We start from the raw sequence: 16,115 nt of genomic DNA, 5'->3' as shown, positions 1-16,115 counted from the left end.
TAGACCTACCTCCCAACTTTTAGAGACCCCATGTCTGCAGTGTATTAAAGGATGCTCAAATAAGAGATTCAGTTAACTTCATACACTTCTCCATTTTCAGAGGGATAAATCGGGGCTCTGAGCATTTAAGGTTGGCACAAGGCAAAATAGTACCACAGGGATTTGAGCCCAACTTTGCTGGATGACTTTCCACACAAATGACTTTAGGAATACACGTGTGTTGTGTATGTGCATATGTGTATTTCTTTGGGGGGTTTGAGACAAAGTCTTTTATATGTAATCTTAGCTAGCCTTGAACTTGTGGCTATTCTCCTGCTGCAGCCTCCCCAGTTTGAGGATTACAGCTAGGTGCTACTACTCGTGCCTCCTCAGTATATTATTTAACCTCACTGGGCCTATATTCTGTCCTTTGAAAAAGCATAACCCAGGATACAGAAGAGGTACCTAGCTATCACATTTGTAGATGGAGAGCTGCATATGGAGCCAGCTTAGAATAGTGCTTCTAGAAGTGCTTGGTGGCATTTGTTTCTAGGACAGTACAGGAACCGTGTTAAAGGCACACAGGAAGAGGCCAGGATAGGATCATGTAGCCAGGTTATCTCACAGAGAGCAAGAAGGGATGTGCAGAGGCTGCTGGCGACCTTGGAACAACCCAGCCTGGGAAGATCTTGGCCCATTTCCCCCTCTTTTTTCTCAGCTCAAGCAGAATGTCGACCTCCGCCAAGTAGCACAGCCGTTTTCTAGGGCAGGAACCCAGGGAGGGAAGGGCTCTGGCTGGTATATTGTAAGTAGCTTGGAGTGAAGCGCTGCCAAATCCGAGGCCTGCTAAGTTGTGTAGCTTAAGGAAAATTATTTAAACTTTATGTGCCTCAGTTTCCTTATCTGTAAAGTGGGATTAATAATGTCAGCCTGAAAGGATTATGTGGATTAAAGAATGTACATAAGGAGAAGATAGGGTGAACTGATTGGCCGAGTGCCTAGCTCTCCGTTGTTGCAGGGGGAAAAAAGTATTTAAAAAAAAAAAACCACCAAACATAAAAGGGGGTGGGCTATTTCTGTTTATCCACCTGCCTCTACAGAAGCAAATAAAACTGTGACTCCTCTAGCTGGAGGCGCGAGGGCTGCCATGCCTCTGTGAGGTCCGACCCGAGAGTGGAGTTGCCCCAGGTCGGCCATCCCAGGGCGCTTCCCTTGACTATCCCCAAACTCAGAACTCTGGACCCAGGACGGCGGGGAAGGCAGGGCCGGCTTAGACTCTCCCCAACCCCGCGACCCTCGGCCCTTCCCTCGCCATCTCGCCCGCGGGCTCCCAGTCCGGGTCTCCGAAACCATCTGCCCGGGAGTTCGCGGGGCCAAGAGCCGAACCCAGAGCGGACCGAAGGGTCTGGGGTGGCGCGCAGGGACCACGCTCCCGATCCGTTCCGCCGGCAGCCGCAGGCAGGGCACCCGGAGACCGCAGGGCCGGCCGCATGGAGAGCTCGGAACGCCGGCCCGGCCCGGGCGGCGAACGGGCCGGGCCGGCAGCGGCCGCGGAGCGCGGAGGTGGCGCCGCGAGGGGGAGGGGCGCGGCGCGGAGGAGGAGGAGGAGCCGGGGCCGCCGCCGCCGCCGCCGCCGCCGCCGTGACAGCGGCCCGAGTAAACAAGCCGCGCCGCCGCGGCCGGGCCGCTGCCCCCCGCCCGCGCCCGAGCCCAGGCCGAGCCTTGCCCTGGTCGCCGGCCGGGCCGAGGCCGCGCCGCCGCGCCTCCCCGCCTGCGCGCCGTGAAGACGCCGCCGCCGGGCGCGGGGACCGCCCGAGCCAGGCCCCCGCCGCCGGGCTCCGTGCTCGGCCGAGGGGTACCCGAGCAGCCGCGGCGCTCGTCCGGAAAAGTTTCCCCGCCCGGCTCCCCAGGGTAAGCGGCGAGGGCGCGCGGCCCGGGGCCGGGGAGGCGGCGCGCTGGGGAGCCGGGCCCAGAGCGGGCGAGGGGGGAGCGGGGAGCCGGGCGGCGCAGCCCCGGGCCTCGCCGGCCCCTGGGCTCTGGCCGCGGATTCTCGGCTGCCGCGGCGAGAGGACGGGAGCCGCGCAGCCCACCTGAGCGCCGGGCTTGGGCCCGCGCCGGTACTTTTCCGCTGGGGCCGGGGCGAGCCCTCTGACCTCAGGAAGCGCCGGCGGGGCCCCTGCTGGGGCGGGCTAGGCAGAGCATTCCTCGGGCTCTGGGTGCTCCCCGCCTGCCCGCCGTCCTCCGTGGCCCCGGCGGCCAGGGCCTGCGCCTCCTGGGGCGCGCTCCTGGTAGGGCACGGGGTCCTCGGCCGGCTCGCACACCTGTACGGCCGGAGCGGTCGGGGGCGGATTTCGCGGGCGCGCACAGGCCGGCTTGGGGAGGCTCACTCTGGGCTGCCTCCTGCCGAGGCCTGGCCGAGGCCCCTGCTGCCCCCATCGGGTGGTTGGCCGAGGGGCGGCCTGCTCGCCATACAGGTCTGACAGCAGACACCAGTCTGGTCAGTGCCTACGTTTCCCATTCCCACCGCCCCAGGTCTTTGCGCCTGGGGGAAGAGGACTTTCATCTCTCTGGAGCACTGGGATTCTCTCTGACTTGGGAAGTGCCAAGGCAACGCAGGTGATGTGGCCCAGTGAGGGCTTGTGGCTGCTGGCCAGGTGTGGACATAGCAAAGGAGAGTGGTCAAGCAGATTAGGTGTGTGTGTTTCCTGTTTTAGGCTTCTATCTAAAATTTGTATTTTTAAAAAGAGGATTCCATGGCTTTAAAAAAAAAGTTTGAAAACCTCTGGCTTAATAGTTTTTAACCACCAAGGAAACTGAGGCCCAGAGAGAGGAAATGACTTGTGTAAGATCTCGGAGGGAACAGTAGTTGAGCAGGGACTGGGAGTTAAAATTTCATGGGAGGTGCCTGTAACAGGACCTGCCTTGGGGTCTCCGCTGGAAAGAGAGACCTGATTGGGTTTCCCAGCAGTCTTGCTCTGTGGCTGCCTTAGCCAGGCCCTAGAAACAGCAGCCACACCTGGGGGTAAGTGCCTGGCTGATGCCTGGAGTGGTTGTGGTTATCTCTGTCTGTAGGTCCTAGGGATAGACAAAAAGGCTTTGCCCAGGAAAAGAGCTAGGACGGCTATATACCGTCCTAGCTCTAGGCAGGCCCAGCTGAGAGCTGGGCAAGGCTGACCCAGAGAGGCTAGAAATATATCCAGTCTCCTGGTTTTGAGACAACTGGGACTCAGAGGGTGAGTCAGAGTCTGGGATGGGGGTGGGGAGAACCCTTGTTCATTCATTGTTCTCAGCTCTTTGTGTGTGTGTGTGTGTGTGTGTGTGTGTGTGTATGTGTGTGCGCGCGCGTGCGTGCGTGCGTGCGTGTGCGCGCATGTATGTGGGGGTCCTCCTTCTATGTGCCTTGATGATGAGGCAGGGCTCTCTGATGTCTGGAATCCATATCCCACCCTTACCATAGTTGGGAACACTTGGTGTGGAAGGAAGCAGATCATCTTTCTTGGGGTGGGGTGGAGGGTTCTGTCTCTGTGGCCCCATCTATAGTTTGCTGAAACCTGGGCTAGTCCCAGACAAACCCAGCCATAATTTGGAAGTTGTAGGCAGGTCTCTCAGAACTCAGAGCAGGGAGTCTGCTGACGTCTAAGCTCAAGAGGTTTTAGATGTGGCAAGGGTCCTGTTTCTATGTGGGAAGACAAGGAGCTATAACTCTCAGGCATGTCTTTGGAGCCCTTTGGACTCTGCCCTTCAGGCATGGACTCTGCCTCGTGGATGTCTCCTGCCATCAGCTGTCAGGTTATTTTGGTGTAAACTGAAATACTCCAGGATTGTGTGTGGAGTCCCCTCAGCCTGTAGGGTGAGACGGCAGCAGTTAGGGAGGCCGGTGTAGCTCATGGCAGCTCCTGGAGAATCATGGAGTTCCAGTGGCAAGCAGATCTGTCCAGCTCCTCAGGGCTGTGTGGGCTGAGGTATCTACATTTTACCATTTGGCTGAATGGCCACTTCCAGGCCTGGGCCATGGGAATGGTAGGGGCATCAGGATCCTGGCACTTAGACAGGACACCCCCAGCAGCCTACTGGAACCTCTCCTAGCTGCCACCCACCCCAGGAGCTTGGCTTGTGGCTAGTCAGGGGCCCTTTATGGGGACAGTTATGTGGCCCCAGGCAGAGAGGTCTTGCTGTCTGTTTGCTGAAGGAGGAAAAACACCACTCAGGGCTATTGATTCAGCCTCACCTTGGTGCTCCTGGCTCAGCAGCCAGTGTTTGCCCTGGCAGCTTGGCTCAGATTACGCAAGGTGGTGGGCCTGGAACAAGCCAGGGGGGCAGCTCTGGCTTCTAAACCAAGCAGGGCTGGACTAGCAGGAGCAAAGTTGCCCAGGAAACAGCTTGGGCCCTGCCTCTAAAGATGGCTGTCATCTCAGCCCTAGAGGATGGCAAAACCTCAGGAATCCCTCATGCTCGGAGTGCGGCTCTGCAGCCTCCATCCCAACCTAAGTCACCCACTCTTTCCTCCCAGGGACTGAGAGTCTTTTAAATAACTCCCCACATCTAACCTTTTTGCTGAACACCTTAATGAGTTGGGTAGACCCTGTTTGTTATTTAAAGAGCCAACATTTATTCCTTTATAAAATATGCCTAGATATCTTGAGAACATACAATAGCACAGAGAGGAAAGTAATGATTACTACTCATGATTCTCACCATCTCCAAGGAGCCATTGTTAAGTTTTAACTTGTATCCTTCCAGATTTTGTTTTGGTTACGTATAAATATTCATGTATAGTTTTAAGAAAACAAAATGGAATCCTGTGTACATCCATTTGATAATGTATCTTTCTTTCTTTGGTTATTGTTTGCTAATTGTATTCGTGATGGAGAAGGACTTGGGAGGGGGCTGTGCGTCCACAGTCTATTTGGCTGACCGTTAGGGATATGTGCTGGCTTTCTTCCAGAGACAACTTGGGGGTTTGTGGTGTGTGTGTGTGTGTGTGTGTGTGTGTGTGTGTGTGTGTGTGTGTGTGAGTCTGTCTGTCTGTCTGTCTGTCTGTCTAGGCTGGGGTTGGATCCCTGACAGTTGGAGTTATAAGCAGTTGTGAACGATCCAATACAAGTGCCAGGATGAAACTCTGGTCCCCTGCAGGAGCAGTATGTGCTCCTAACTACTGAGCCATCTCTCCAGCCCCGACTGCTGTTTCTGATCTTGGGTTTTTGGTTTTTTTTAAGCCGGGTCTCTTACCAAACCTGGAGCATGCAGATTTGGCTAGGTTGGCCAGCTAACAAGCCCAGGGATTCTTGTCTCTGCACTGCCCCCAGTGCTGGAGTTACAGGCACATGCTGCTGAGCCTACCCTTTTATGTGGGTCCTGGGACTCCAAACTCAGGCTTTGATGCTTGGGTGGCAGCAACTGTCCCTACTGAGCCATCTCCCCAGCCCCTCAGGTGTTTGAGGTGTTTGCTTGTTTTACCCGTCTCCCTTGAAACTCCTTTTAGGCCCTGACTCAGCCTTGAAGATAGGAAGGGCAGCATTAGTGTGCGACTGAGAGGGTTGACTCTTCCTTCTTCCTCTTGTTCCCTTAGATTGGGCTCTTATCCTGTCCTCCAGCCCTCCCCATCTCGGCCCCATGCCCCCCCCAGTCAGCTCCGGGACCCTGGCACTGAGCAGGCACGTGGCAGCCGAGGCCCTGTGACCAGGCCAGGGAGACAGGAGCTCTGGGGTCCCAGTCACCTGCCCCCCCATGGAGCTGAGACCCTGGTTCCTATGGGTGGTAGCAGCAGCAGGAGCCTTGGTCCTGCTAGCAGCTGATGCTCGTGGCCAGAAGATCTTCACCAACACTTGGGCTGTGCACATTTCTGGAGGCCCAGCTGTGGCTGATAGCGTGGCATGGAAGCATGGGTTCCACAACCTGGGCCAGGTAGGCTTCTTACTTGGCCTGTTTGTAACTTCAGGACATTAGCCTGGTGGTGGATAGAGTGAGGGCAGACTCTCAAACCATAAAGCAGAAATTGTTGAGCTTGTCTTCCAGGGAGTGCCTCTAGGCAAGAGTGGCTGTTGGGATGGGATCCATAGCATTGTCCTGTTTGTGGGCTTTCCTGAAGGTTGCTTAGAAAAGCCAGCACATCTCAGTGATGGTGTCCCTCTCCATCCCCTGCATGTTCTTGTGGGTCCTAAGCAGGGAACAGATTGCCCCCCCCAATCGCTTGCCTTTGTGAGCCTCCCCAGCAGCCTTGTCCACCCCCATCTCTGCCTCCCCCAGGGACTGGCAGATGGAAGGCCCATCTCAGACTCACTGCTTTATTGCAGATCTTCGGTGACTATTACCACTTCTGGCACAGAGCAGTGACAAAGCGGTCCCTGTCGCCTCACCGCCTGCGGCACAGCCGGCTACAGAGGGAGCCTCAAGTAAGTTGTGGCCCTAGCCCTTCCGGCTTGCTGCCACCCCTTCTGTTCTGAGTCTACCCTCACTCTGCAACCCCCACACCTATACCATCTTTCTCTCCTTCCTAGGTAAAGTGGCTGGAGCAGCAGGTAGCAAAGCGAAGAGCCAAGAGGGACGTGTATCAGGAGCCCACAGACCCCAAGTTCCCCCAGCAGTGGTACCTGGTATGCTCCTTGGGTTCTGGCCATCTTCCCCACCACAGTGAGGTCCTGTGAGTGGATGAGGCTCACCCTGGGGCTGCTTCTGTTTTCTTCTCCCTTCTTTCTGCCTCTAGCCCAGTGGTTCTCAACCTTCCTACTGTTGGAATCCTTTAATACAGTTCCTCATGTTGTGAGACCCCCAACTATAAAGTTATGTTTGTTGCTACTTCATAATTGTAATTTTGCTACTGTTATGAACTGTAAATATTTTTGGACCTAGAGGTTTCTCAGGGGGTTAGACTAGAGAACCACTGTTCTCTAGTCTAACCTGCCTTCCCAGAATCTATACATTTCCAGTGGAAGCCAGAAGTGGCATTTTAAAAAATGACTTATTTGGGGGCTGGAGAGATGGCTCAGCTGTTAAGAGCACTGGCTGCTCTTCTGAAGGTCCTGAATTCAAATCCCAGCAACCACATGGTAGCTCACAACCATCCATAATGAGATCTGACGCCCTCTTCTGGTGCATCTGAAGATAGCAACAGTGTACTTAGATACAATAATAAATCTTTAAAAAAATGATTTATTTATTTTTATTTCATGTACATTGGTGTGCTTTTTTGTATGTTTGTGAGGCTGTTAGATCCCCTGGAACTGGTTACAGACAGTTGTGACCACGTGGGTGATGAGAATTGAATCTGGGTCCTTTGAAAGAGCAGCTAGTATTTTTAACTGCTGAGCTATCCCTCCAGTCCCCAGGAGTGGCATTTTAAGCTGGGATGGATAGAGATAGAGGTTTTGGGGTGGAATTGATCCTTTTGAGTTAACAACCAAATATCTCTGGTAATGGGCTGGTTGTCTCTGCAGTCTGGTGTCACTCAGCGAGACCTGAATGTGAAGGAAGCCTGGGCCCAGGGCTTCACAGGACATGGCATTGTGGTCTCCATCCTGGATGACGGCATTGAGAAGAACCATCCTGACTTGGCAGGCAATTATGTAAGGAATGGAGGAGAGTGGTGGGTGATCCCTGGGCAGGGCCCTCTGGGGACTGTCCTGTTCTGTCAGTGTGGGTAAGCAGCTCCTGATGATGGCCATGCCCTTACCAGGATCCTGGAGCCAGTTTTGATGTCAATGACCAGGACCCTGACCCACAGCCTCGGTATACACAGATGAATGACAACAGGTGAGAAATGTTAAATTCCTGGTCTCTGAGCCTTTCCCTTTTACCCATCAAGGACACAGGGGTAAGTCTGAATGTCACATGTCCCACCTAAAAGCCGAAGTCTTTCCAGGCATGATGGCGTACTTTTTTAATCCCAGCACTTGGGAGGGAAAGGTTGGCAGATCTCTGTGAGTTTGACGACTGGTTTTCACAGTGAGTCCCAGGCCAGCCGAGCTGCTTTATCTGGAAAAACAACAAGGGGCTGGAGAGATGACTCAGCAGTTAAGAGCACTGACTGCTCTTCCAAAGGTCCTGAGTTCAATTCCCAGCAACCACCTGGTGGCTCACAACCATCTGTAATGGGACCTGATGCCTCTTCTGGCATGCATGTGTACATGCAGACAGAGCACTCATATACATAAAAAGAATAAATAATAAATCTTAAGAATAACAACAATAAAACCACACAACTGAAATCTTTGTCTATATCCCTGGTCCCCAAAGGAAGTTTTGGTTTTGGTTTTTCTTCTCTTTTTTTTTTTTAAACACGTTTTTTTTTATACATAAGACTTTTTTTAAAGATTTATTTATTATTATAGATGAGTACATTGTAGCTGTCTTCAGACCACCAGAAGAGGGTGTCAGATTTCATTACCAGTGGTTGTGAGCCACCATGTGGTTGCTGGGATTTGAACTCATGACCTTCAGAAGAGCAGTCAGTGCTCTTACCCGCTGAGCCATCTCCCCAGCCCTGGTTTTGGTTTTTCTAGCCATGATTTCCATATGTAGCCCTAGCTGTCCTGGAATTTGCTCTGTAGGCCAGGCTGGCCTCAAATGTAGAGATCCTTTGATCAGGCGCCACAGGGAAGTACTATGTATGCACATGGGATGGTGGAGGTGTCCCAAGGGCCTTTCTGATCCTTCTCATAACCAGAGCTACCACTGCACTCCGTGCCCTTCCACTAACGCTGTGTTCTTGATCTGCAGGCACGGCACTCGGTGTGCCGGGGAAGTGGCAGCAGTGGCCAACAATGGTGTCTGTGGTGTAGGTGTAGCTTACAACGCCCGAATTGGAGGTGGGTATGAGCCTTGGCCTTGGGTACACATTGAGGTGGGAGGGACCTCTCCCGGAAGTTTTCTCTACCACTCAACACCTTCCACAACAGATCCTTTGGCAGCATTCTAGTCTATGAAGGGTTCTTAGCAAATGGAATCCCAGAGCTGGTAGCACGGTGGAGTGGGGTGTGGGCCTCTTAGAAGTCTCCCTAAATCATGGCACACCCTTCAATCCCTTGCTCTTGAGGCCCAAGACTCTTTCTAGTGAGGAACAATGTGACTTGGGGAGGTCAGACCAGCTTTCTTCTTCCTTAGGTCCTCTTCTTGAAAGGCAATGAGAGACCATACATAAGGGGCTTTGGGTTTCCAGTACTGGCCACTCCTCTTTCTTACTCCTCCCTGGGGTTCAAGCTGGGCCTGTGCCCATGGGTGCCCCTGGTGGCTGGACCCACGCAGCATCCCTTTTCCCACCCCCCTCTGCGGCCAGGGGTGCGTATGTTGGATGGCGAGGTGACTGATGCAGTAGAGGCACGTTCGCTGGGCCTGAATCCCAACCACATCCACATCTACAGCGCCAGCTGGGGCCCGGAGGATGACGGCAAGACTGTGGATGGACCAGCCCGGCTCGCTGAGGAGGCCTTCTTTCGGGGAGTTAGCCAGGTGAAGTGGGGCCCTGGTCTAGCTCTAGAAATCAGGCTGGCTGAGTTCCATCTTTTCCATTGTTCTCTTCCTTACTCTATTTTTATTTTTCCTAGTTTTTTTGTTGGTTTGTTTTGTTTTTCCAGTTTTCTAAAACAGTTTCTCTGTATAGCCCTGGCTGTCCTGGAACTCACTCTATAGATCAGACTGGCCTCAAACTCAGAAATCCACCTGTCTCTGCCTCCCAAGTGCTGGGATTAAAGGCGTGTGCCACCACTGCCCAGACCTTGTTTGTTTTTTGAGACAAAGTCTTCTGTATACTTGAGACTTTCCTGGAACTTGCTATGTAACCCAGGCTAGCCTTGAACCCATGATTCCACTGTTTCAGCTTCTTGACTATGGGGATTACATGTGTGCACCTCTATGCCTAGTTAATTAATTTTAACCTTAACAAAAGTGGTAAAATTGAATGTTATAGAGGCTAGATAGATGTCCGAGTGGTTAAGAGCACTAGCTGCTCTTGAAGACTTGGGTGTGGTTCTCAGAACCTATAAGGTGGCTCACAACTATCAGTAACTCCAGTGTAGGAAACTGACACCCTCTTCTGTTCTCTAAGGGCACCAAACACACATGCAGTACATGTACATATATAAGAATAAAATTTTTGGCCGGGTGGTGGTGGCACACGCCTTTAATCCCAGCACTTGGGAGGCAGAGGCAGGCGGATTTCTGAGTTTGAGGCCAGCCTGGTCTACAGAGTGAGTTCCAGGACAGCCAGGGCCACACAGAGAAACCCTGTATTGGAAAAAAAAAAAAAAGAATAAAATTTTAAATAAAAATAAATGTTAGAAACTAAATGTTACTAAAATAGGAAGGAGTTGGGGACTGACAATGTACCTTAATTTTATTTATTTTTATTTTATGTGTATAAATATTTCAATGGCATGCATGCCCATTGGATTCCCTGGTACTGGGATTCTGGGTGTTTGTGAGCCATCATGTGGGTGCTGAGACTCAAACCCAGGTCTTTGGCAAGAGAACAGGTCCTCTTAACTGCCGAGCTATTCTCTGGCCCTTTTTTTTTTTTTCTTTAATTGGGCAATGGTTTGCAGTGTTACATTGAACTGAGGCATCACCTGTGTAAGCAGGTCCTCTGCCACAGAACCACATCCCCAACCCGAGGCCATGGGTTTGATTTCAGCACTACCAAAAATAATAAAGTTAAGTGACAGGGTCAAAGAGATGGCTTAACAGGTAAATAGTCTGCACACAAGCCTAGTGGCCTGAGTTCAAGCCCTAGTATCTCTATAAACGTGGAAGGAGAGGGTCACTGCACACAGCTTCTCTCTAGCAGCCACGGGGCACCATGGCATGTGTGACCATATGTGTATCATACAGTATTAGTTTAAATTAAATAACGGGGGAAAAAACAAAAAGCACCCATCACCCTGTACTGTGGGGATCACCCCATTCTATGGGGATCACCCCTCTAAGCGTTTTGTTGTGAACCTGGTCCAGTTTGATTTTGTGCTTACATAGTCATCTACAAGGGACCTTTGGTGGCTCAAAGAAGTGAACTTGGAGTCTGCAGAGATGAAGGCTCTCATCTTTCTTCTCAGTCTGCTTTAGCATCTTCTTGTTACACCTCCTTGCCCTCTACCCCCAACACCCCCATCTTGAATAACCTCAGCCCACTTTGTTCACAGGGCCGAGGAGGGCTGGGCTCCATCTTTGTCTGGGCCTCAGGGAATGGGGGCCGGGAACATGACAGCTGCAACTGTGATGGCTACACCAACAGCATCTACACGCTGTCCATCAGCAGCGCCACACAGTTCGGCAACGTGCCCTGGTACAGTGAGGCCTGCTCTTCCACTCTGGCCACAACCTACAGCAGTGGCAACCAGAATGAGAAGCAGATCGTGAGTCTTGCTGGGCTACGGGTATGGGAGGGAGGTTTCCTGCTCTCTCCTCAGGGCCCTGGTAGGCTTTGTCTGCTCTCAGCCCTGTGTGGCTGCATAGAGTGCTTGGACCTTGTGTAATTGCACTATCAAGCTGGGGATTCCCCCAGACCCTTGCGGGCTGAAAAACCATCTCTGAACCCCTGAGAAGTATAGATTCCCTGAAAATATCCCTGTGCTCCAACCTCTAATTGATCCCCTTATTCCTTGACAAACTTGGCCCTACAAGGAGCTATGCATTAGTGAGGTAGAAGCTGGGGCTCACTGTACCATCTAGGGTACCCAGGTCCGACAGGCAAAAGGACAAGCAGGTGGCTCCTTTACTCCTCTCAGCACCCATCAGGTCTCAACACCATTGTCCCCTGGCAGGTGACAACTGACCTGAGGCAGAAGTGCACAGAATCTCACACAGGCACCTCAGCTTCTGCCCCCTTGGCAGCTGGTATCATTGCTCTCACCCTGGAGGCCAAGTAAGTGGGCAAGCAGCAGCCTGTCCCCACCACACTCCCTGTAAAGCAGCTGTTTTCCACAGCCACATTCCAAACAGCCTGATCCCCAGACATTCTCTCCTTTGCAGTAAGAACCTCACTTGGCGGGACATGCAGCACCTGGTGGTACAGACCTCAAAGCCAGCCCATCTCAATGCTAATGACTGGGCTACCAATGGTGTGGGCCGGAAAGGTGAGGGCAAGGTCACCCAGAGGTTTAGGCTCTGAGGTAGGATGGGGGTTCTTCTTCCTTCCTGTTGACCCTTCCCTCCCTCCACAGTGAGCCATTCATATGGCTACGGGCTGTTGGATGCAGGTGCCATGGTGGCCCTGGCCCAGAACTGGACAACAGTGGCCCCCCAGCGGAAGTGCATCATTGAAATCCTGATGGAGCCCAAGTAAAGACTGGACCCTGAGTGGGAGGGAACAGATGGGGCCCAGGAGCTTCTGGGGTGCCCACTGGTTACTGCTGGGAGCTTCTGGGGTGCCCACTGGTTACTGCTGGGAGCTTCTGGGGTGCCCACTGGTTACTGCTGGGAGCTTCTGGGGTGCCCACTGATTACTGCTGGGAGCTTCTGGGGTGCTCACTGGTTACTGCTGGCCTGCTGACTCACTGGTATTCGTTGCACAGGGACATTGGCAAACGGCTAGAGGTGCGCAAGACGGTGACAGCATGCCTGGGTGAGCCCAGCCACATCACCAGGCTGGAACACGTTCAGGCACGGCTTACCCTGTCTTACAATCGCCGTGGTGACCTGGCTATCCACCTCATCAGCCCCATGGGCACCCGCTCCACCCTGTTAGCTGCCAGGTGCTCGCCATGTTCCCTTCTCATTTCCTGGTTCATTCCCTCATTTGTCCCCAAGACTCTAGCAACCATCAGTAACAATGTGGGGAGGGACAGCTACATCCTTTGGGACCACCTCATCACAGGAATCCTTGCTTAGACCCATCTATCATGCCAGTTGTGTGTGTCCCCTTGTGAAACAGTCCCCTGGTTAAGAACATCTGGAGAATAGCTTTCCTGAGAAGCATTTCCAGTCTAGCAGGTTGCACATGGGGAGAATGGTGTATGTCCCATATGTAATGGGCTAGGTGTCCCTGACCTGGGGTCCCCTCTAAGACCTCAAATGGCTATATGGAACTCTCTCCCTCCAGACCACATGACTACTCTGCTGATGGGTTTAATGACTGGGCTTTCATGACAACTCATTCCTGGGATGAGGACCCCTCTGGCGAATGGGTCCTAGAGATTGAAAATACCAGCGAGGCCAACAACTATGGTACTGGAGGCACTGGAAAGTGGAGGGTGGGAGAGCCGGTGGGTGCTAGGGTGTCCACATGGTGCTCACACCCTTGACCCTTTTTCTCTCATCAACTCTGGAATAGGGACGCTGACCAAGTTCACTCTCGTTCTGTATGGCACAGCCTCTGAGGGGCTCTCTACACCTCCAGAAAGCAGCGGCTGCAAGACCCTCACATCCAGCCAGGCCTGCGTGGGTCAGTAGTGGTTGTGATTGAGACTGGGAAAGTTGGGGGAATGGGATTGGAACAGTGGAGTCAGAGGGGACAGTGAACTTTAGATGGCTAAAGAAAAAGAACTCAGCCGAGCAGTGGTGATGCATGCCTTTAATTCCCAGCACTTGGGAGGCAAAGGCAGGTGGATTTCTGAGTTCAAGGCCAGCCTGGTCTACAGAGTGAGTTCCAGGACAGCCAGGGCTATACAGAGAAACCCTGTCTCAAAAAAACAAAAAAACAAACAAACAAAAAAAAAAAACCCAAAAAACAAAAAAAAAACAAAAAGAAAGAAAGAAAGAAAGAAAAAGAAAGAAAAAGAAAAGAAAAAGAACTCATGGGGACTGTGGTGACTGCTTAGGACTATAGGAGCCTGGGTGGAGAGCTCAGGGGCTTAGGGGCCACCATTCACTTTACTAATGCTTCTCTCCTCTCTATACTGGCAGTGTGTGAGGAAGGTTTCTCACTGCACCAGAAAAGCTGTGTCCAGCACTGCCCACCAGGCTTCACACCACAAGTCCTTGATACACACTACAGCACTGAGAATGATGTGGAGATCATCCGTGCCAGCGTCTGTACCCCCTGCCACGCCTCATGTGCCACTTGCCAGGGCCCAGCTCCCACAGACTGCCTCAGCTGCCCCAGCCATGCCTCCCTGGACCCTGTGGAGAAAACTTGCTCCCGGCAAAGCCAGAGCAGCCGAGAGTCTCGGCCTCAGCAGCAGCCTCCTGCGCTGCGCCCAGAGGTGGAGATAGAGCCCCGGCTGCAGGCTGGGCTGGCCTCTCACCTGCCCGAGGTCCTGGCCGGCCTCAGCTGCCTTATCATCGTGCTCATCTTTGGCATCGTCTTCCTGTTCCTGCATCGGTGTTCAGGCTTCAGCTTCCGGGGAGTGAAAGTGTACACCATGGACCGTGGCCTCATTTCCTACAAGGGGCTGCCTCCTGAAGCCTGGCAGGAGGAGTGCCCATCTGACTCAGAAGAGGACGAGGGCCGGGGCGAGAGGACCGCCTTTATCAAAGACCAGAGCGCCCTTTGATGAGCCCACTGCCCACCCCATCAAATTGATTCCTTCCTCGGGCACTTTTTAATTCACCAAAGTATTTTTTTATCTTGGGACTGGGTTTGGACCCTAGCTGGTAGGTGAGAGGGGCAGGGACTGCTTCTTACCCCACCCTTGGGCCTACCTGTTTGCCTGAGGTGGGGTCCCAGGAGCCTCACCCTCTACAACCCCTCCATGTGGAGGAAGGAGTAAATCTTTAGGGCAGCTTCCCTGGCCCAGCTGGACTTCTACAGAGTGAAGAGGGGCAGCCTTTCTCTGAGTCCCTGACCAGGCTGCAGCCCTGCCCCTTCCCTGCCCCTCAGAAAGCAATAATGGTCCCCATCCAGGCAACAGGGAGGCTGGCTAGGAGGTACTTGAAGAAGGCAGCCACCTCTCCAAGGGCTTTTGCATCCCCTGACCCTCTCTGGCTCACGGATGAGCCTCCGAAGAAGCTGCAGTCATAGGAAGGGACCAAAGCAAAGCAGGCACTTTCCAGCGTGCCTGTACTTTCTTGCTCTCAGCCTGCCTCTGCACTCCAGGCCTCCACCTCAGCTGGTAGCCAGGCTGAGCTAGGCCAGCACAGGCCGAGCTAAAGCTCTGGGGGCCTTGTGCTGGTGTCCTGACCATCCTCTATGGCACCCTCTCCCCTTGCCAGGGCCCTGTTTTCTGAGCCCGGGGCTGCCTGGGCTGTTGGCAGTCACAGTCCAGGAGCCCCTGGGTGGGTGGTGGGGAGGGACGGTGGCCCAGCCGGCTCCTCCCGCCTCCTACCCAATGCTGCTTTCCCCTGTGGGGATCTCAGGAGCTGTTTGAGGATATATTTTCACTTTGTGATTATTCACTTTAGATGCTGATTTTTTTTTCTTTTTTGTATTTTTAATGGGGGTAGCAGCTGGACCCTTCACCTTCTCATGCCCATGCCCATCCTGCCCTTCCCATGGCTGCCCAGCCCTGAGGTATAGGGAATAACTAAGCCCCATGTCCTAAAGAGGCAGGCCAGCCAGGTGGGCTCTAGGAAAGGGGTCATGGTGGGAGGGGTAGGCTGACATCATCTGTTTCAAATGGGGTTGTGCCAAGGGCTTATGGGTCACTGGCTCTCCAAGTGCCAGGGATGGGCAGGTGGCACCACCAAGCCCTTTCTAACACTGTGCCCTGGTGGAGAAAGCATTGGCCTATGATGCCCCCAAACCCCCTCTTCTGATGTGCCTTTTGCACCCCTCCCATTAGGACAATCAGTTCCCTCCCACTTGGGCTCCCCCCCCCTTTTCTTTCCCCTAGCCCTTCTCAGTACCCAGCCTACCTGCCCAGGAGTGCCCCTTGCTCTCCTGCCCACCCCTTACGGCCATCCAGGCTGGTTTTGTAAGATGCTGGGTTGGTGCACAGTGATTTTTTTTTCCTTGTAATTTAAACAGGCCTGGCATTGTTGGTTCTATTTAATGGACACAGATAATGTTAGAGGTTTTAAAGTGATTAAATGTGCAGACTATGCAAACCAAGCCTGGTCTCCAGTGCCTACTTCTCTTCTCGGGACCTTCTACTGTGCTCTGCTCGGGGAAGGGGTGGGAACTAGGGCCCAGTCTGCCTTAGTGGTGTCTTGACTGCCTGCAGACAGGCCACAATCAGAGGCTTACATGCCTTCAAGAGGTCTAGGGCTTCCTCTGCTGAGGTCTGAGGGTATTCTGAGGGGATCCTGAGTGAACCCAGGCAATCTGTGTG

The 16,115-nt window shown here is 53.3% G+C and overlaps 1 protein-coding gene across 2 annotated transcripts; it reads left to right on the top strand.

Moving 5' to 3' along the window:
* Window positions 1-1,605: 1,605 nt before the first annotated feature.
* On the top strand, window positions 1,606-15,895 carry Furin (furin, paired basic amino acid cleaving enzyme). 2 transcript variants are annotated; one of them, XM_031387132.1, is made up of 16 exons: window positions 1,606-1,890; window positions 5,549-5,883; window positions 6,273-6,371; window positions 6,477-6,572; window positions 7,413-7,541; window positions 7,652-7,728; window positions 8,695-8,783; window positions 9,251-9,423; window positions 11,109-11,321; window positions 11,730-11,830; window positions 11,938-12,041; window positions 12,129-12,246; window positions 12,480-12,659; window positions 13,007-13,131; window positions 13,238-13,348; window positions 13,810-15,895. In XM_031387132.1, exons 2-16 carry the CDS (start codon window positions 5,707-5,709, stop codon window positions 14,397-14,399), a joined length of 2,382 nt encoding a protein of 793 aa, XP_031242992.1. In that variant the 5' UTR covers window positions 1,606-1,890; window positions 5,549-5,706; the 3' UTR covers window positions 14,400-15,895. The 2 variants fall into 2 exon arrangements, with proteins under 2 accessions (XP_031242992.1, XP_031242993.1); XM_031387133.1 differs by lacking the exon at window positions 1,606-1,890 and adding an exon at window positions 2,441-2,595.
* Window positions 15,896-16,115: the final 220 nt, after the last annotated feature.

Source organism: Mastomys coucha, unplaced genomic scaffold (assembly GCF_008632895.1).
Source record: "Mastomys coucha isolate ucsf_1 unplaced genomic scaffold, UCSF_Mcou_1 pScaffold21, whole genome shotgun sequence".
NCBI lineage: Eukaryota > Metazoa > Chordata > Mammalia > Rodentia > Muridae > Mastomys > Mastomys coucha.
The sequence above is the reverse complement of the archived record's forward strand: the minus strand, read 5'-3'. Positions and strand labels throughout refer to the sequence as shown.

Excerpts from the sequence above, each read along its gene's own strand:
- Furin (XM_031387132.1), top strand. The coding sequence starts at position 5,707 with ATGGAGCTGAGACCCTGGTTCCTATGGGTGGTAGCAGCAGCAGGAGCC. Across the intron at positions 11,322-11,729 it reads ACCAGAATGAGAAGCAGATC|GTGACAACTGACCTGAGGCA; the intron begins GTGAGTCTTGCT and ends GTCCCCTGGCAG. Across the intron at positions 13,132-13,237 it reads CAGCGAGGCCAACAACTATG|GGACGCTGACCAAGTTCACT; the intron begins GTACTGGAGGCA and ends ACTCTGGAATAG.